At 37.8% G+C, this 21,538-nt stretch overlaps 1 protein-coding gene across 1 annotated transcript in view; it reads left to right on the forward strand.

Moving 5' to 3' along the window:
• CNTNAP5 (contactin associated protein family member 5) overlaps window positions 1-21,538 on the forward strand; it is a 284,130-nt gene that overhangs the window by 76,658 nt on the left and 185,934 nt on the right. Inside the window, exon 3 of the mRNA XM_051786918.1 lies at window positions 2,041-2,234. Coding sequence (XP_051642878.1) covers window positions 2,041-2,234 — 194 coding nt within the window. The remainder of the gene's footprint in view (window positions 1-2,040; window positions 2,235-21,538) is intronic.

Raw genomic sequence — 21,538 nt, forward strand, 5'->3', positions numbered from 1 at the left:
ATTTTTATATCAGGTCAGTTCCTGGAATAAAACTAAAAAGCAGCAACTATTGTTTTCAGAGTCTATTTCAGATACTGGATATTACAAGCCAAAGGAATTTTGCCTTTGGATTGTATGTACATTATTCACAATTTGGTGTAGGAGAAATCTGCAGTTTGTTGCCTTCAAATACAATTACAAATTTTGTGTCTTAAAGGCAGACAGAAGTATTCTTTATATGACATTTTAAAAAAAAAAGAAAAAAGGTGGTTGGAGAAGAAACATTATTAGGACTTCTAATAGGAAGTATTACAGTCTTATATAAGCTATATCTAGGTTTAGTGTTATGAAGTAGGCAGAGAAATATTGAGTGATGAAGTTCCTAATATTCTCATTAGGTCTTTCATGGCATGCTCATGGGACAGCATATTCTATTTAAGGCAGGTAAAATAATCACAATGATGACAACTTCTATTGTGATTGAAAAGGGTAAGATAAATTATAGCACTAACAAACAGTATGCATTGGTTTGGTTGCAAACTATTTTCCCTGGAGAGTTCTTGTAGAGGAATGAAGACTGAGTCATCCGGGGGAGCAGGCACGATACTCTGAGCTGTGGAATAGATATGCTTCTGTTTCAGGAATTAAGATAAATCCTATATTAATGTATTGTAAATAATGAAAATTCTAACATTTATTCTTAGACAAAGAAATTTCAGTTGTGAGTAGTACAATGCATTCTAGGAGAACAAAGACATTTTTTAAAGTACAAAGTTATTGAAATTGTGTTCTTTATTGTAAACCACATTTATTAATATTTCAACTCTGTTCACTTCAATGAACTCTTCAAGGAGCAACTTTGAGACATATCAGTTAATAAGATTAAAATATTAAGATAAATCCAGGTATTTATAACCAAAGTTTAGAGATGCATTTTGTTTGGAATGCTTATTTGCAATCATTCCTGTAGTTTATATGAGGAATTGTTAGTCCTTCACTATCAACTCTGTATTTCCCCCTTTCTTTCTCAATGTGATCGTGTTCACTGTAGTCACACATAAGTGCTTTTGTAAACTTCATCAATAATGACAAACCAAAAAGAAGATGGGTTGCAGAGGCAGCTTCAGAATTTGCTGCCTTGGAACCTTTGTTGATGACTTCTATGTTCTTCACAGCTGCACTGTTCACTTATTTGTAAGCCTGAAGTGAATGCTGGGCATATACGGAGAATAAATGTCTGTAAGTAGAAACAAGCTGAAGGAAAATAAACATAGCCTATAATTTAAGGGTGTAAAAGAAAGCAAGAGAACATAAAATAATATATTCCAGTCTGGAATGATTTACCTTTTAACCGTAAGCCCTCATAGTGAACAAAGTGGTAAAACGCAAGCAGTGGTTGCAGTTCTGTTTCATTGGCTTGGTGTTACTGCAGACCTGTTTAACCTCTAAAAGAATTGAAGCAATAGCACATATCTTTACTTTTAAAGGACAAACATGAATTACAAGTTTGGGTAAGAGAGGCCACTTTCCAGTGTGAAGGCACTTTTAGTTGTTGAATCAAATGGTCTCTAGCTTTATAACAAATTATCTGAAATGCATTTCCAAGCTGTAGTAAAACCATTCTTTCAAATACTTAGTAGGGCTCAAATAAAGATAACTAACATTTTTGCATTTCTTTCAAAACATAGCAAAAAAATGTCAAAGCAAACTGGAAGTTACAAGTCTGCATTCCCAAAATTGCAACGAGGGAATATATATGATTTTTTTTCTTTTTTTGTGACAGGGGATGTGCCAACCTCACTGATGTTTGTCCAACTGCAAAAGAATAAATTTCCTTAAAATTTATTAGAAATTTGAAATTCCTTATGAAATATAGGTTAATGGAGAAAACCTGAAGGAAGCATATCTCATGTAGCGTATTTCCTAATACAAAAATATGAACAAACAGTCGCATGTTCAAGAATTAGAGTCCTCTGTGATGAGTCGAAGTAATTACGTGGTTCTACATAATTCCTTGTGCTGTCATTGTCATCTAACTTCTTTTCATCTAATCTCCTCCAGGAGCTGGTGGCTGGTCCCCTCTGGAGTCAAATGAGCAGCAGTGGCTGCAGGTTGATCTTGGGGACAGAGTGGAGATTGTCACGGTCGCTACGCAGGGCCGGTACGGGAGCTCAGACTGGGTAACCAGTTACACGCTGATGTTCAGCGACACCGGACGCAACTGGAAACAGTACAGACAAGATGACATCATCTGGGTAGGTCTGAATTGTGAATGCCTTTGGCCCGTGACCTTTCTGGTTCAGGCTCGTTTTGGCATGTGGAGAAACAGCTTCAGATTCACATCAGTGGAGTGCTGCAGTAGTGAGAGAGCCGACCCGAGTGACTCCACAGTGTTTTGATGTAAATGGGTTATGTCACTGACTGACTGTGTAATACAAGTTTAGGCCCTCAGGACTACATTGTTTTTCAGACTATGAGGATGCTCAGGGCACTCAAAATGACCTACGTGCTTCTGTGCCTGGTTGGCTTTGATTCAGGCACATCAGGGTAAACGGGGCTAATCACCTGTGTGCTTTCTCCAGGAAATATGGAAATTAATTCTATGTCTTATACATGTTTGACCAGAACAACAGAGCTCATGCTGGGGGAGATGGGTGGTAAATTGATCCTCAGCTGGACGAGTCGAGGGATGATTTAGCATATACACTAAAAGTGCTCAAGGCTTTGCCTAGTATTTTAATGCAGACTTGATGCTTGCTGTGTCACGAATTCAGTGTGTAGCCATACCAGATGCTGTCAGCAGGAGTGCATGGGGTAGCAGTGCCTCCACAGGTGTGGATGGAAAAGTTTACAAGCCTTCCATTTGTACGGAACATGGCAATTGTTAGTGAGTCGGTAAAAAATGGTAGCATCCTTTCTGTGCTATGTTCTGTGGTTCTGAGATTAACAGCCCCAGTGGCATGGCAGTATGTGGTGGTAAAAGAAACAGATTCTTCATGAAGAGTGACCAAGTAGACTTATGTTTTTTCTTTGATTTACACTTTGGTTAAATGCTATGTCACAAAAGCAGACTTTGCTTCCAGAACAAAGTGGCTGCAAATGATGAGAGCTGTGGTGCAGTAGGAAGACAAGAGAAGGGCTGCTCAATTTTTCCCTGAGCATGTTGCAGGCAATGGAGATGCATGCACAGGGAGATTAACTTCTGAGGTTTTAAATTCCATTGTATTGTCACTGTCCTTGGTTTATCATGGTTTGATTTAGGGATTGTGGAAATCCTTCTTCCTTTAGAAAGGCAACTTTGGCCCTAAGATAGTCATAAAGTTGTCAAGTGCTTCGCCTATCACTTAAAATGTTTTGTTAGGCTGTCTTTGCTCCAGATACTTATACTTTTTTCAGTGTATTTTAAACAAGTGGAATTTAATTTTGGACTGAACATAGTAATCATTTAATCTGTCTCTTTACTTCCACCCTTGGGAATCAGAAATCCATAACTGAGATATTTTTACAGATTTGGTGTCAGTTAAGTGCTTCTTTGCCTGAAAATACTATGTGGCTTGTTAAAATTTCGTATTAAGACAAATTAATTTTTTATTACATGTCAAAATTTTCAGTCCTTTCTGGAAGCCCTTGTACTTTTATTTTCTTTTGTAATTTTTTTCTTCTTAAAGGGAAACTTGAAAAGACAACATATAGAATTTACTATAGCGAATCTTCACGTCCTGAGGATCCAATTTATGAGTTTCTGATCTGACACCTAATATTGCACATGAGAGTAAGAACAAGCTTAGCAGGCATTTAATGCTAAATTAGCATTTAGGAACATCTTGAACTCTTTTTTTTTAACTAGAGTGATCAGCCATGAAGTTGATTCAAGGCAGATCCTGATATGAGTTCTAAAGTTTCAGCAGATCTAGAAGCTTACTCTCTGGAGAGGTAATTTTTGTACATATTTCTAATGGAAAACACCATAGGCTACAGGGGTTAATTTTCTATATAAATGGGGAAAAATGAAATAGAATTTGTATGTGGAAAAGGTAGCTCTAAGAAAGGATTTGGATAATTTTCCCCTCACATTAGTTTCTAGGAGTCACTCTGACCACACAAGCCAGTAACTTAATTCCAGTCCAGATGAACCATTTGCTCCATGTTCCCAGGGGTCTTGAAGGGTTTGTTAGGATGCATTGCCAGACTTCACTGGTGGAAATATCTGATAATGAAAATCCAAAGTGGGCTCATTTAACTTTTCATTAGACACTTCAGTCCACCTAAACTGGCAAGTCTCATTAACACTTAGGAGCTTGTATGCCTGCCCATGGAATTAATGAAGATCAAGAATTCCTTCTGTTCAATTTTTATTCTAACTAAAGAGAAAGTTGATTTGCTTTTTTTTTCCTGACACTTTTGGATTTGCTTCACTGAATTAAATTAGATCTAGAGAGCCATTCAGAGCACAATGAAGGAAGCGAAAGAGACTTTCAGAAGCATGTATAGAATTATAATCTCAAATTTTGCAGTGTTTCTGTTTTATTGGCAGTTATCCTTTCTGTATGTTTTTTTTCAAACTAAGAAGAAACACAGAAGTGTGCTGTCCAGCTGAATGTTGGAGGTTTTTCCAAACCCTTGGATGAAATGAGGCTATTCAACATCTGGCTGTTGAATAGGTGTAAGGGAAGTTCTGCATTGCACACCTCTAAGAAAGAACCATTGCCCTTCACTTAAGGCAAGGCAGTGGAGTGGACCATTTCACAGGGTTAGGAAAGCAGCACCCCAGGGTAGCCTCTACCGTCACAATCAGCGACAGTGTACACTATACCAATCTATCACAAGTTTGGTAGTTTCAGACTTAGGAATCTGTATCTTTGCTGTTTTTAGTTCAGTGATATTTTTTGCTTAGCAATAATGAAAACATCCCCAAATTACCAAGTGTGTTTCCCGCAAAACCCCAAAACACAGTCCTATACCAGCTACTCTGAAAAAAATTAACAGCTAAACCTAGCACATTAATCCCTTTCTACTTTTTGGGTGGGCAGATGTCTGCCCAAATGAAATTTTTCCAAATCACGTCTTCACAAATGTCTGAGGCTCCATATTGCAAGTAATGCTTCTGAGTAGCTTCCAGTCACATGGGTATAGGTTTTGTCCACCCACATGTCAAAGGTGTCCTTCAGTGCATCTGAGACTGGGGTGCATAAATTCTTTACTGGGCTGCTGATAAGACAGATGCTTGCACTCCAGCATATATGACATATCACTAGTAAAAATCCCTTTCTCTTTATAGAGATTACAAGGCTTATTATCCTCCTCTCATGGCATGCATACAGCTCCCATCAACTTCACCGTTAATGAGTGCTGCATAGACAGATCGCGAGGAGAATCAGAAAACCTCTTAAGTTTTCACTCAGCCTGTGTTTATGATGTTAGTAAATTCTGCAGCTGGAGTTGAAGACAAGACAGATTAGCCATTTAAAACCAATTTTCCAACCCCATTTGTATTTAAATAATCTTGTTACAAAAGGACTCCGTGGTTCAGAGCAAACTAGACTTATAATTATATTTTCAATATGGATAAATCAGCTATGTGTGGACACACTAGCTATTGATTGGGAGACATAAAACATAAATCTTATGGCTTGTAAGAAGTAAATGATTTTTCAGTGTTTTTAAGTGTTGAATAATTCAGAATTTTCTTTACCTGCATACACATCGCAACTTGAGTCAGTCCAAATTGTGTATTTTACTGAGAAAGAAGTGTAGACTGTGATACAATTCTATTTCATTTTAGATAGCAATTTTTATGCTATCTGTATTGAAAAATACTCTACAAAGCTGAAAAATGCAATTATACAGGAAGGCACAAGGGAGAGGGGATGAAACAAGCATAGATGTATGCAACAAAAGGAGAAAAGAGTTGTTATTTATACAAAGCTTTGAAAGGAGAAGGAGAAGTTGTGGAATTGGAGATAAAGGGAGACTGATCTGACGGTGGCAGAGAAGGCTTTTATATTAGAACAATGAATCTGTGCAGAAAGGCAATGAAGGGGTAAAATGGCATAGATAGCATGGACAGTTCATACTGTGTCCAAACACATGCACGAGCAGTGGCTGGCTGCTGGCTGTTGGTTGATGAAACTTCTTACAAATCTGCCATCCACTGCACATGGAAGGCAGAAGATGGCTCTGGGTAGAAGGGAGGCTGTGAGCCCCAAGCCCAAAGCTATATCAGAATATTAGAAGTGTTTCTCTAATGTTGGACCATGACACCTTGGTCATGCAAGGTATAAAGCAGAGCTTACCCCATGGAGAAGTGCCACAGTGGCAGTCCTGCTTCTTGCAGGTGTGAGGATGCTGTGCGAGGGCTGGAGAGTTGATAGGAAGCTGAGGATGCCATAGCAATATGTAATTCTCAGGGGAACAGCAAAAGTATTTAATAGAGGTGATAAAGATCCTTTGCATCCCCTTTCATCAGGAAACTTTTTACTTGTATGTGTGAGCTTTTGCTGAACCAGAGGCTTTTCTAATGAAATCTAGAGGAGGGTCACTCTTAATTGGCTTATAAATCTACAGGGGTGCTGTAAACTTTCCCATTTCTACCCTAGCTGGATAATGACTCTGGGACTGTTTTGGTGAGTTAATTATTGTGAACATAGTTAGAATATTAATCTTCTTGTCAGATTTATAGTTGTGCTAATTTATTCTAAAGCATCTTTTAGCTCCTAGTCCTAATGCCCTCCAAGCAAGGAAAAGTTCTGCATGTATCAATGAGAAGTCCTACATTGTTTGCTTGGATTAGAGAATGAGTTTCTGCTTGTCTTATAATGCTTCCTGCTGTACTAGTATTAAGATATATTTACTCTCCTTTATGCACAGTAATTATTGCCAGCCAAATAGGTGTTAAATGGTAAGTGTCTATGGATTATTTTCTTTTCCATTACTTTTGCTCTAAGAAGAAAAGAAGAAAAAGAAGGTAATTGCTACTTTGAAATAGGAATGGAGCAAGCAAGGCTTTCCAGAACTTTTTCATTGTTTTTCCTGGCAGAACTATGTTATTACAAGTTTTGAAGAGGTAACCATTATCCATTTGTTGAATTTAGGACTGTTCTGATTTAAGACTGCCTGGTTTCTGAGATGCTGTTTGGATATTATTAATTTGCTTCTGATTCTGGTTTAGCTTACTGAGCTGGCTGTAAATGTGGCCTTCTGAGTGTATTCTCAGGAACTCTGTCTTTCTTGATATCACCAGGGCAGTGCTTCTGTTGGGAGGATAATTCAAAGTGTCAGTTTATCTGTTTTTGTTAAGTGCACTCTGTATGGATTTATTCCTGAATAAAATGGATATACTTAGATAGCAAATTACCCTTTACTGTTGAGATACTGAAGTTAGCCTTAAGCTAACTGAATTTTATATGAATTCCATGACCTTACACTGTACTTTTATAGTTGGTTAACTGTGAAGTGATATTAAGGTGGAGTCTAGAGAATTTAATTCTGATATTAACATGATATCCATCAGTAATGCCTTCAGCAATTCTCTGTGCTTCATATTTGGCGGCAGTTCACCCTGACCCGGAAAAAAATACAAACCCCATCCATGGTTATTGACAGTTTGTGCTGTTGCTACTGACCTCCTAATCTTACACTTTTGCAAATTACCTGAAATGCATCTTCTCTGTAATAATTTAGCACAGGAAGGCTGAGAAATGTTCCTTGATTTCTCATTCTGCTATCCCAGATTTTCTGTGTTATCTTGTATCTCCACTGCTTCGTTCCAGGGACTATAGGGTGTGACTCTGTAGTGTTGTCTGTAACGGATTGGAGTGGAAAGAGTGCATGATTCTGGCTGGTGACATCTGGCCCTAAAACATGCATGTCTTCCAATGATCTCCAGCAGTTTTATCTGCCACAGCCACAAAGTTGTTGGTTTCCCTTCCAGGCATCTACTAAGAGAGTAAATATTAGTGATGGGCACTCTTAGATGACTAATGTGGAAAATAATGGACATCTCCTCTCAGATAGTGGATTTTAGCCAGCAGGTCTTTTATATCAGTAGACCAATTTTCATCATTTTTGTTTGCAAATTGTGTTTTATGGTATGTGAAGTTACAAACAGGTGCCCTTACAAATTCTGAATAAATATGGAACAAATAGTTATTTAATCCATATGCTTCCAGGGCTCAGTAGGTTTCTTTCCAGTTGTTTGGTATATTTTGGAACAACTGAGTGGCTTTAGCTGTCTGAAAAGCTAATTCTTTTGTGGGAAACAGCCTAACAAGAGTACTCGTACTGTTGTTTACTGTAAAATAAGACAGATTTTCCTGCTGCTAAAAAGTGTGTCACTTCTACTAATTCACTATTAGATTAGATTAATCCAAATAAATAAGATGGCTCAACTTGGAGTATTCAGGTCTTCAAACTGTACTGATTTTGCCCTGAGCCCTTTCTAAACGTTTGATTATTCCCCTAGTGGCAAGCTCATGAACAGAGAAATAGAAACCTGTTGCTTGTGGCTAGTGAAAATGGAGGAGAGGCAAGCATTGTAAACCCCTCAAAACTGGCAGAAGGGTGTGATGTTATACAGACACCAGGATAAGTGATAAGACATATTTGTAAACTGGTGAGCACCTTGGAAGGAGGAGAAAGGACAGAATCACCACAATACTTGAAATGGAGATGAGAAGAGAGACAGACGAAGAGATAGAAAGCTACAGTCAATGACCAGAGCTGCAGTATCTAAGATGGCAATAGACCTGTGTCATTGCATCTTCAGTCAGTATCAGCGGAAACCAAGGACCTTTTATTTCTGCTCATCCTCTTCTCGTTTCCTTGATTAGCAGATTTGTATTCCACTTTGGGTTAATATACTCAGTGTTTCCTACCATTAGCTGAAGATGCCCCTACAAACTGTTTCTGAGGTGCTTCCTTGAAAAAGCATTGTTTTCACAGAAACTTCAACATTAAGACTGGATCTTTGTGTAGTGGCAATGCAGAAATGGGGAAATGGAAAATCAGATAGATCTGGATGATTTATAGAGAGGACCCTGATTTATTAAAACTTTAATTTTATTAAGCTATTTGTCAAAAGTCCCATGTTGTGCAAGTGTGGATTATGTGGGATCCCAGAATCATAAGGATAAAGAAATGTACTGGCTAAAAGTCTGCCACACAATCCTTCCTTGAATGAACACAGCTACCAATTCCTTTTTTGTTTTTTATTTCCTAACTGAAGTGTAAACTGAAGGAAACTTTGTTATATGTTAAAAAAAACCCAACCAACCAACCAACCAAAAAAAACCCCCACCCAAACAAAAAAGGGCAAAACCCACAAACAAACAAAAACAAAAGAAAAAAATAAGTGCAGTCACATAATTAGAATTTTCTGATAAGTAATATTTTCTTGCTCTTGTGTTAACCCAGAAATTCTGTAGTGACATCATCTTTACAGTGTTGGAAATACAGTCTTTGCAGACTTCCTTCCTCCCAACCCCCTAGACACATCAACATATTATGGATTTTTTTTTTCAAAGACTGAAGAGGGAACTTTTTACCTTGTGTAAAGGACTTCAAAATTATTTGTTTTCATTCTCATTAAGAAACATCTTTTATCAGATTATCCTTTTTAAACTGCCAGTGCCTGTACTGGAATATTCCAAGTCTGGAAATAATGTTTCTCTAATGCTTCATATAGATAAAATATAAATATTTAATATAGTTTATTAGATATACTGCCTAATTAAAAAAGAAATAATAATTAGTGAGATTAATGATATTTTAAAAAATTAATAAAAGTATTATTCTTAGTATGAAGGACCTCTTTTAATACATTACCTTTCCAAATGTGCAGTGCGTATTTTATATTCTTTCAGTGGCTTTCAAGTTTTAGTGCATGAGAACTTTAAAAACACTTATATAATCATTAATCTTGAATGTCATTATACCAATTGTACATTTGATTCTCAAAGCTGTTTTTCATGGAAGGGGAAGAATAGAAGACCTTAGAAGATCTCTTCAGGTATAAAAAAGTAAGAACAAAATTTGTTATCTGCAGAAAAAATAAGCCTGTCCATGTTCCTTTGAAATTTAGCTTAACTGTGAAACTTTCTGATGTGTGTCCTACACTTTTGGGGAGCTGCCTACACCTGTTCTACAGGAGTTAGTTTACATTTGTGGAGTTTGTAATCCAAGGTGAAAATAAAGTGTTAGCAAACCAAAATAGGAAATAAATCCTGACACATTAATACTTGAAGAACTTTCAACCTTCAGGGAATAAATGTTCTTGTACAGAGCTGAAGGAACAAATACAATTCTGGAAACCCAATTAAAAATTCCATATATATGCCTTTAATGCTTGAAGGAGAGATGAGCTTTGACTCAAAAACTAATCAGTTGTTGTGCTCAGAGAACATTAAATGTGAGTCATGTGTTTTTATTTTTAAATATGCAGACTCCCATATTAGTAGTAAGAATGGACAAATCTTCTCCAGAGAAGATGCTTGTTTTCTAGGGATGAGTTTAGTTGGACTTTGAAGAATTTTTGTGGAAAGACTGACTGCCTCAGAGTATTTCATGTTTAGTTTCAGCTCTCAAAAATAATGATTTCATTTACAATAACTTCCATTTGGAAATTAAACCTACCAGTTTAAAATACATGTCATGGTTGCCTCGGGAGGGTCTTTGTCTTGATAGAAAGTCAAGAAAGCATCCAAACTTGTCCTAGTTAATTTAAGAAAGCTGATCCAAAAGAACTTTACACCTTCCACTTGGGAACTGTTATAAAGACTAAAGCGACTCTGGCAATGTCTAGCGATTCTGTATAATCTCCTTCCATAAATCTCCACAAATCCAAGAGGTGCAGGTTCTTTTGGTGCTATGATGAAGGCTAATTTTGGCTGATGCTTTCAAATCTTTTTCTTGTTGCTTTGGGGGAAAATTGAGATTCTTGAGACTGCGAGGTAGAAGTTTAGTTGTAATATCAAAAGAAAATGCAGTCTGTGTTCTGGATCCAGGTATTGTAATTCTATTTTACAGTTGGTTGACACTGGGAGACTTTCTAAGCACCTGAAGTGTGTTTTATATCCTCTGTGTCAGACCCTTGTTTTCCTCATAGTCTCTGGACACAGATGTTCACGCTGCAATACAGAGCTGGTCCACACTTACTCAGCTCTCCTTGCTGAGTCCTTCAGACCGAGTGTTTACATGCCAGTGAGGATATATGTGTGCCTGGTGAAAAAATCTTTCCGTTAGGAGTATCCATTAATGGTAATATTTGCAAGTTGCATATGCTCAGCAGATGCTTCTTAGTGCTTTCTCATTTGAACTTCAGTTAAAAACTTAAATAGGAAAAGGAGAGAAAAATTATTGAAAACATGGCTCTTGAAAAACCTTCTGTGATCCATTACTCAGTAAATGGATACAGATAGAATTTAGTCAGAAGAGTAGATACCAAGAATCACCCTCTTGAAGAATATCTTTCAGATAGTCTTCTTGCATCACCTGGTACTTCAGGGTAAAGACTTTTTCTCCAAAGAGGGCACATTTCAGTATTTTTCTGATAAATCAGTATGTAGAAAAAAAGCTATTCTTTAGAAATTTAGGAGAGATTTCCACCTCATGGTTTCTATGTTGTTTTACAATGGAATCAGTGTTCAAGCATCTGTCACTCTGTTCGTTAGGTGTCTTTACAATAGGTAGTTTTCCTTGCTTTTAATTTGTGCCCCAGATGTACATATTCAAGCTTTTATGTGTATCTAATGTGATTCTTCATAAACACTACCTAATATCTATACACTTTCTAACTTAGCTTATTTCTTGTTACGTGCTTCCAAGCACACTACCAAAGGCATGAATGATTTATGCTGAAGAAGATTTGAAGCTAGTGCACTGATATGTGTAGCCCCTTCTTGGTTTTGTTTCCTCTGGAAGGAAAATAAAAACTCTTGGTTTTGGTGTTGAGAACAGTTTTATAATGTCTGAGCAGAGTTAGATCTGTTCTCAAGTTTCTTATTACATCAGTGCAGACAGCTGAAATGTGCAGCTGACTTCTGTAGAGAGCACATTGTGTTAACAAATTGCGCCCAACAAACCACAACAAAGTTCATTCAGCCAAAGACAAAAGTATCCCCATAGAATATTTTTGAAGATTTCAAGTAGCTCTGTTTTGTATAGCAGTCACATGGTTCATGATTGGCACATTTACAGGTAGCAACTTCTTGTTGGCAGTAAGCATCGAGATTAGGTACTGTGGTAAGGAGAAAGCATTCACATGTGCTCTCCCATCGTACTGTCTGAAGAACCTGTGGGACTCATGAAAATACGCACAAAGAAAGGGAAAATAGTCACCCACCCTCTGAGAAACTGATTCTTTGAAATCTGTTGGCCTTGAAGATCACATCTAGTAGCTTCTGGGTGTGCTGCTGAATTTCCTTAGAGGAAAAGGGGAATTTTGTGTACTGCAGGAATGAAAAGGGCATGTTCATGACTTCTCTGTTCATGCTGTTTCACCCCTCCCTATTTTTATTCTTCTTTCTCTCATTTTACTTTTGCCCTTAATTGTTCTTCTATCGCACTGGACAGATCCACAGTAGAGTGCTTTTGTTATGGTTGTTTGTCCAACTTGAGTATATGTTATAGTGAAGAGGATAGCAAAGATTACCTGGATACTTTTCTGTAGAATTCAGAGGTATGTTTAATTTCTATGTGGAAATTATCAAGTGAAAAAGGATCTAAAGACAGTTACAAGGGGTTTGGAAGTTCTTAATATCTCCTTTTTAGTGGGACCACTTTCTGTTACCTCTATATAAAGCAAACAGTACACAGATTTGAACAATGCTTTATAAAATCTGTGAGGTTATTCAGGTAGAAATAACTACTCATGTGAATGAAGATTTTAGGCCGTGATCTGTCAGACATATGGGCACTTAACTCATGCATTTACATTTGCAGAATGAGCCATGAAGCATAGCAATTTAGAAATGAGGAAATCTAAAATGTTGATTCCACATAACTTTGCAATAAAACTTCCAGTGGTGCCAGGATTTCATCCCACACCTGTAATTAGGTACTGAACATAACATATTGTAGAGTAGGGACTATGCAATTACGTACTTGCTGAACTTGAAAGTTACTTACTTAGTTTTCTCATTTGCTTTGAAGTTTGCAGTTTGTTTTTCTCCTTTTTTTTCCTCCCTCTCGGAAAGCTGTTTCTTCGCCAATTTCTGCATCTTGAGGGGTTCTCTGCCTACATGTTGGGCATGGCCATTAGAAGCAAATGCATATCCACAGTGTGACTTTTAAAACAAACTGCAGCAGCAGCACATTGCTATGAAATAAGACCTTGACTTCACACTATCCTTCACCTAACTTTTTTACTTCTTTTCCCTCTACCAAGCTGGAGGTCAGCTTTTAGTGCTTAGCCTTAGTATTTGAAGGCTTATAATGGTATCGATGTTTATAATCCATGGACATTATTTGGTTATAGCCTTGTAAAATATGTGCGCTATTTCAGCCTGAGAAATATGTGCGTGTGGTTATGCATACATCATTATAAAGGTTAACAGAAATGGTGATCTGCAAGGAATATTCTTACAAAATTAAAGACTCACATTTGTTTAAGGCTGGTTTGAAGAGTTATTGGCAAAAATGCAGAACAGTTGTGTGTGTGTAAAAATAAATTAAATTCATAGGACAGTGAAGAAGCAAATCTGAGACACAGAGGAAAGGCAGAGTTTCAGGTGGCATTCATCCAGCCATATCTGCAAGAATGCAACGATGATGATTTATAATTACTGTGACAAAAATAACAATGATTCTGCTGCCACATTTTTACCATAGCCTTGGGAGTCTGAGTAATTATGTGATGATCAGTTGATTTTACATATTCACAAATTAAGCTATTTATCATAATTGGTTTAGTCCCTTGGAATTAGTCCAGACTTTTACTTCGTATGGTTGGTTGTAAAAGGGAAGTAGAAGGAAGCAAATTCCCTCTAGCTGCATACACCAAATCAAAGTCTGATCTCTACTAACAGAATCCTTATTATCAACTGTAATGGTTGTTTATTCTTCCAGGTTTTAAAAAAGCAACAAATAAAAAATAACAACAAAATAAACCCTGACACATAAGCCACCCATGTTTCCTCTTTGGGGATGTTCTCAGTGGGTATCTAAAAATAAACAAATTCGCACTTCAAAACACCTCTTTTCTGCATTTTATCTGCGTAAAATCTGGGTGTTCAGTGGTCAAATTAGATGGAATTTGGGGACTCCAGGTTTCATTTTTGGTCCCGGGCCCACCAAAGCCTTTCTCTGGTTATATGTATCCTAATATTGTCATTCAAGGGAATAATCTTGCTGATTCCATGGCCTCCAAAGGCCTTGTTATTTATTAAGCCATTTTATCCCAAACTGTGTTTTTCATAGCTTTGTACCTGCCAGAAAATATTTTGTCCCAACCCCTGTACTCTCCCCCAAAATACCCTACCAAAACTAAAAATGGCATTGTCTTTGAGTCAAAAAGAGAGAGACATGCTAAAGAGTAACTGATGGATGTCCAGGTAAAAAGCCAAATTTTTGGATGTTACCACACAATTCCACATTAAGTTGAACAATTTTGGTGCTGTTTTATCTAACATGCAAAGTAACTAGAATCCTCTTGCTGCCTTCTAGGGACCCTTATATATTCAGGCACAAAATTTAATACAGCATCAAATGGTTCTAGAGGGTTTATTTTTCTGAGCAACAGCAGGCACAGTGATGAACAAAACATCACAATGTCACAGCTGAAGTAGCAGTGCAGTCAGTAGCAGGGAAGTCAGTTCTAAATGTCTAGCAGCCATAGACAGTGAGCCATGGTCTGTCTTTTATCAATTCATCTTAAATCATGCAATTAGACCTGTTTCTTTATCATATGTTAATCACTACCTTCCTGGCCCAATTATACCTACTAGCTTTCAAGCACATTGTTATATAAATGGGTTCACCGTAATTCAGATTTGGCAAATAGACTGAACTTTTCCCTTGTTCTTAATAGCTGGCTAAAGGTTGAAATTGCAGCATTTATATTGCTCAAATCACAGTTTTTTCATCTCTGTGCAGTCATATACTTCTTGCTATCTTGGCTCATTTTTCTTGATATGCCTTGGACCTCCCTCAGGGATGAAAGTACAGCTGATCAACACCAAATGCTTCATCTCCTGAGGTTTTCCCATGATAAGGTGAGCCGCTTTGGCCCAGAGCTGCATTCAGGTTCCCTGTTGTTTTCTGATCATCTGACCCGGTGAGCCAGAAAGAAATTACTCTTTTTCTCCTGGGAACAATGAAAGAAATGGTGAGATTTCCTTCAGATGAGATGCAGAGCTAAACCTGGGTCTTTCACTTCCAAATGAGCACAGGTGTTTTATTCCCAAAGTACCTGTTTCTTGTTATTCTTTTCTGGTAACTTCCATTTGTATTGACATGAAGGGCACTGCTAGCACTGGAGACCACTGTCTCTTTAGGAGGTCCACCTTCAGTAGGAACAACATTAGCAGCATCAATATATCTGACTGCACAGACTTTTGCAGGTCTGGGCATCCAGAGAGATAGGGCTGCAGGAAATGGTGTGAAATGGTCTAGAGTCCAACCTCCTGGGTCAACGAGATGCATTTGAAATTCAAAACTGTGATTCTAAACCTCTCAGGAAAGTATCTGCTCAAATCCTTTTGTGGGCCTTTAGATGAATCTAGATTTATGGTTACATAAATTTTGGGGCAGTGGTAGAAGGGACTCTGTTCCACTGCAAAAGAACTGAAATAAAATGGCAGTAGACTTAGGCAGATCAATATCACTCTTCTGTGCAATTTTTAAAAACCAAAGTTGCAGCAGAAAAGCCAGTTATTGCAGTGCTACTTAATTCATTTAGCAATAGAGTGCATTGATTGATATTGTCATAAATAACGAACTGTTTCATCTGTGCCCCCTCACCGCCCTATCATATTACACATACAGGCTAAGATGAAAAAAACAGCTACAGACCTTCTGAGCCTCAGGCTAACAAGCCTTATTGATTGTACTTGTCGTGAGTAATCTAGAGCTAAAAGATAGCAGCCCGTAAGATTTGTATATAAGCATCATAGGCCAGGTTTGAACCCACTCCGTTTTCTGCATGGGTAATGTCTGTATAACCTATGCTGATGTCTAGGCAGCTGACATGTTTTACTGGAAACAAGTGCAAACAGAACAGTCATGTTCTGAGCAGTGATTGGCAAAATCAATCTTAATTAGGCTGCAGATATTCAAGGACACTTCTAAACCTGAGCCTCTTTCTTTATCCCCTTTAATTATGTATTCAGATCAAAATGACACCCTGAGCTATTATCCTGCTTGTTAAACCCACTCAGTCACTTGTTGTCTGAGCAAATGCATCTATGTTTCACTAAGCCACATAAATGGTTGCCTCTGTCAGTCTCTACACTACAGGAGCTGCAGCTGTGTCCCTCAATGCTTTGGATTCTGGAGCTTACTACAAAACTTTGGAGTTACTTTGTGCAAGTTGACTTTGCACTCAGACCATCCTGAACTGCCAATTGGCCTTTTTCTCTGTGGGGCTTCAGAGGCGGTAGAAGATCAGAGCATTTTAAAAATATGTATAAGGGAATAAAAAGCATTTCTTTAGTTTGCTTGTCTGTTTTTATCTCATATACGAGCTGCCACTCAGGAGACTACTTCCTTTGCACTTCCCAGGAAAAAGCAGAGAAGAGTGTGTTAGGAATGGGAGCTTAGTTGCTTGAGTTTACTAATTAGCAGGGTTGAGATTCAGGAGCAAGAGAGGAGCAAAGGCTGCTTAATCACTTTGCACTAAAGGGCTAATTCAGTGTTGTAGACATGACCTTTTCTTTAAAAATCTGCTGCAGACACAGATTTCTTGGGCCTCTGTGGCATACCTCAGTGTGAGATGGTCAGTGACACTGAGCAAAACACTTGAGCTAGCATAAAATTCCCTCAGCTTGCATATGGGCGAGATAGCAGGTGGAACAGGAAGGTAATAATAAATCTATTAAAAACATATTTATAATATATTGATTTATTTAAGACGTATGAGCAGAATATTTTGAGGCAGGACAGTATGCTCCTGGGGTTGCTCATTCAGTAAACGGCTAAACTATGTATGAAAATGGCAGCTAGTAAATTGACAAGTGTTAAAATAGGTGCTATTGGGGGACACAGTGAAGGTTATGTCAATGGAGGTGTTCACTTCACATGAACATCAGCACATTTCAGTGTTTATTTAGATCAATGACTCATCTTCTTTGCTTATAGAGACTGGTAGAGCTCCTTCTGTAGAACCTCTCCCTCTTTCTTTCATCTTTAGTTTTTAAATTTACTTTTTTTCTCACACTCTTCAGTGTAGCTTTGTTGCTTCTATTATTTAGTCTTGCATTTTTGTTGGATGTAATTTCCTTACATACTATTTGCTGTAGTATTTTTATTAACTTTTATAGCACAGGTTTTGTTACCACTTAGCTACTAAACATTAATGTAGTGCATACAAAAAATATAGTTCGCTGCTGTGATAAGTAGCACAGGGAATACTTTGGTACCATTCCTGTAAGAAACACCATGAACTGAAGATTTCAGGAGTAAAAACCAAGAAAAAAAAAAGTCTCAATTTTATCAAGCTTAGTTCTCTAAAAGTCACTGTATCCTAATTTTGCTAGAGGACATAGTCACAAATCTGAGAGGAGTGTTTTCATTTTCCTTTGACTGTAGGATACAACTGAAAATTCCGGTCCACTACTGTTCTCAAAATGAAAGCAGTAAGTAGGGCTTTTATTTGTGTCTGTTATATGTGACCTTGGGATTCATTCTACCATCACAAGGATTCATTAGTCCTTATACACTGCAGTTTTCTAACAATGTTTGAGGCAGTTCTGGACCTGGTACACAGCAAGCAAAATTTTAAAGGATCCTTTGGAAGTATATACTGAGTAATGCTGTTAATGTGCTAATATGTCGCAAATTAGTCTGGATTTGCTTTGGATTTTGGTTGCTCCAATATCAGATCTGAATGCTGGTGACTTTGTCACTATTATGAACTAACACCACTGTTGTCCAGTTTTTTAAACTGTTCTCATCCTGGAAACTGTTAATACTGGAGTGAGATATACCTTGCATTTTCTTCAGCAAGGTACTGAAGAGATACATTCAGTTGCAGGTATCTGGGTGTGCAGCTGCAGTATGAGCTGCAGGTTGAGCTGTGGGTGGCAGGTCCCTGAGGCAAGAGGCTGTGAGCTGCTGACCCTTGGTATAAAGAAAGGGCTCTGTGGCCCAGCCAGGTGAGGGGGCACTCAGAGAGACAGCAGGAGCTGATGACTCCCAGACTCTCACGCCTAGACTGTCGCAGTGTAAAAGAACAGGGTTTACTTTGTTCAGGGTTCCCCATTGGAGGCACCAGATCAAGCTGTTTTTGGTTACTTAGTTATTGCACAGAGATTAGAGTATTTTAAGAGGTGGTAAGGAGACCTGGTCTGACTATGGAGGGAGCAGCTGTGAAGTGTAAGTGTGACTGCCAGAGTGGCTCCTGGATGGTTGGACAGGGAAGTTAATTCCTTAACATCCTGGACAAAGAGGTAGGACTTGGAGGAGGAAGGAAGTTGTACACTGAACAATGCAGTGTTGTCTGATAAGAATACACAACCCCAAAGGATCCTATTGTGTGCATGGATACTTATAAGAACTTTAAAACTCCATTGTATATTGGGATTAAGTTTTATTCTATTTATTTTTTTGAACAAAAAAAAGCTTTCTTTAACTGTTTTTAATAGATAATATATTTGTTTAGTAACGTTTATGTTTTTGGGCTGAAAAATATTGCAGATAGGGTTTTGTCTTTTTATTTTTAATTTAAAATTAAAGGGAGAAGAAAAAGGATTTGTTCAGCTGACAGAATATCAGTGCTACTTAATTGGGAGGATCTGAAATTATGTGCTGCCACTTACATTCATTACTATATTGACGAATATACCTTATCATCAATTTTCAACATGTAGCCCTGCAGTGCTATTAATAAATTATGAACCCAGAATTCCAAATAATTCTTTACTACTCACTTTAAAAAATAAACATGGCAAGATTTACCTATAGTACAAAAATCTCTCTGTCTTTTCTTATCTTTTATTTGTGATACTTTTTGTTTGTTTTTTTGGTTTCCCCCCTCCCCCCCATTCTTTCTGAGCAAAATCATGACCTTCAACTTTCCTGTATCACTGCTGGCTAATCATCAACTTTCAAATTAATATTTTTCTGTGTAAGTGATTACTGCAGCATGACTTCACAAAGTTTGCTTGAATTTTAGCCTGGATTCATGTAAGTCTAGATTTATAATGTATTCTTGCCAGGTGTCCAAATGGGATGTTTCCTGTTCCTTAGGGTGTCAGATACTCTCAGAACTCACATGAATATTAGCAGTATTTTTTTTCTTAGTTTTCATGATCTAAGTGGCCTGGAAGCATTAAGAGATATGTAATGATGCTCACGATCAAGGCTGGATCTGACCTTTTAGTATCCGTGACAAAACAGAGAGTAAATAAATCCCTTCAGAAAGGACTTGACATTAATTCCACCTTATCTGCCCAAACCTGCCAAAGGTTACTACTCATCTGGGCCATTAAAATGCTAGTGTTTGCAGACTCAGAGAAAATTGCTGGCTTTTGGCAGAACAAGAGCCAGCAAGCCAGAACAGCAGCCAGATAATACAGATTTTTTTCACTCATCGTTAGAAATTTGTTTCTAAGGTCTTTCCTAGCAGCTATCTCCAGATTACATTTATGAAAGTCATGTTTTGCAGTGATAGCTTGTTGACACACCTAGTCTTAATTAGAGATGATTAACTATTCTCTCTTTGATATGCACTCTACTTTGATTTTTTACAGTGTATCATTATCTTTTAAAAAAGTATTGTGTTGTGTTTTTTTGAATACTGGCTTTCAATCTACACTATGATCAACTACATGCAGTAACCCCAATACTTTTGTTTTAAATTAACAAGGGGTTAGTTTAATAAGGGTTGTTACTGTAAAGCTCTATATGTTGTTACTGGGAAGCTCAGTATGTTGCTACTGTTGCTACCCAGTAAAGGATAGGCAGGAATCAAACTTGGAGAAACCGGAGCACAAACAGAGATTTGCATGAAGACTCACAGAAAGCTGAAGTCAAATACAAGAACACAGCTCAATCTTTCTTTGTGGAGTATTTTACTCATTGGGTTCCATTCCGTGTCTAATCACAGTTTGTCTGAATGGGTACACAAAGCCTAATTCTGTTTTTTCTTGGCTTTTTAAGTTAAGGGAGTAAAGGGAAACTACCATGAGTGTTCTTAAAAATAGGTTAGACCCTTATGATGAAAGAAATTGATGTATTTGATTCTTTTTTTAAGACGGACATAGATTAAGAAATTTCTCAAGGTTCTTCAGCCACTCTAAGTGCAGGACTTTGGAAAAACTGCAAAGCACATTCACCCATGCACTGTGACCTTGCCTGCCCTGAATGTCAACATAAGCCACATCATCCTCTTCCCTGCTATCTTCCATGTTGCGTGCTTGTTACATGCATTGGCCAGGAGAGGCACAGACACTTCAAAAAATTCCCCCCCGTGGGCACAAACAGAGGACCAGGGCAGTGGGGCTGCCTCTGAGGCTCATTTGTTCTGCAGTTCAGGCAGAGCATCTACATTTGCATTTACAGACTCCAGTGGGGATTTCTGTAAAAAGAGTCTATTAGCAGTCGTGCCTGGTAACTTTAAAGATGCCCTTTCGTTATTGCAGGCTGATGTGTGTGTGGCAAACTATAAAGTCATGCATAACATTTACAGCGGTGAAATACAGCACTGACATACTACAAGATTTTGATTTGCTTCAGGAACCAACTCTTGTCTCTCATCAGCATTTTATGTAAATAGGATGATTTGTTTTCTCTCACAGACAGTAAAAGTAAGAATGCAGTTAATGTCCTTGATAAAATATATTTAAAAAAATTCCACAGATGTGTTTGTTTTTTCCCCAAGGAGAGCAGTTAGAGATGGCAGAAGGTGGTGTTGGAAGAAAATTGTCCCATGGACACAGAGGTGTTTTCCTGTTACTTCCTTAAGTTAAAGCTATACAGGACATATTCTTGAGGTACATATGTAATTCAAGCCCACAAAAGTACTGAGCAAAATCAGTGTGTTGGTATTACCTTTGGCGTAAGAAGACATGAAATATTAGATTGGGTAGCCTGCCTAAGCACAGCTTGAGTGTGTTTCCTTTATACTTTCTCTACTGGTAGTAGCTACTCCTGAGAAATATGCAACTTTGATGTTTTCTCTCCCACAAAATGCTCCACTCAACAGATTTTTTTTTCATTAGGAAGCATTTGGAGGTTTGCATTGCTTCACTTAAGAACATAAAATTTCCATCCATATTTAAACAATCTGAAGGTATGTCCTTGCCCAGCACTGGGGCATCTTCTTCAGAGCAAATGTAGACTGGCATTTCCTCTATAGAAATGGCAGTGGGAATATCTCTGGTATTGTCACCACAGTGCATTAAGCAGT

This window comes from Manacus candei, unplaced genomic scaffold, assembly GCF_025592945.1.
Source record: "Manacus candei isolate 608988 ecotype Guabito, Panama unplaced genomic scaffold, ASM2559294v1 h1tg000023l, whole genome shotgun sequence".
In the NCBI taxonomy this organism is placed as follows: Eukaryota; Metazoa; Chordata; class Aves; order Passeriformes; family Pipridae; genus Manacus; species Manacus candei.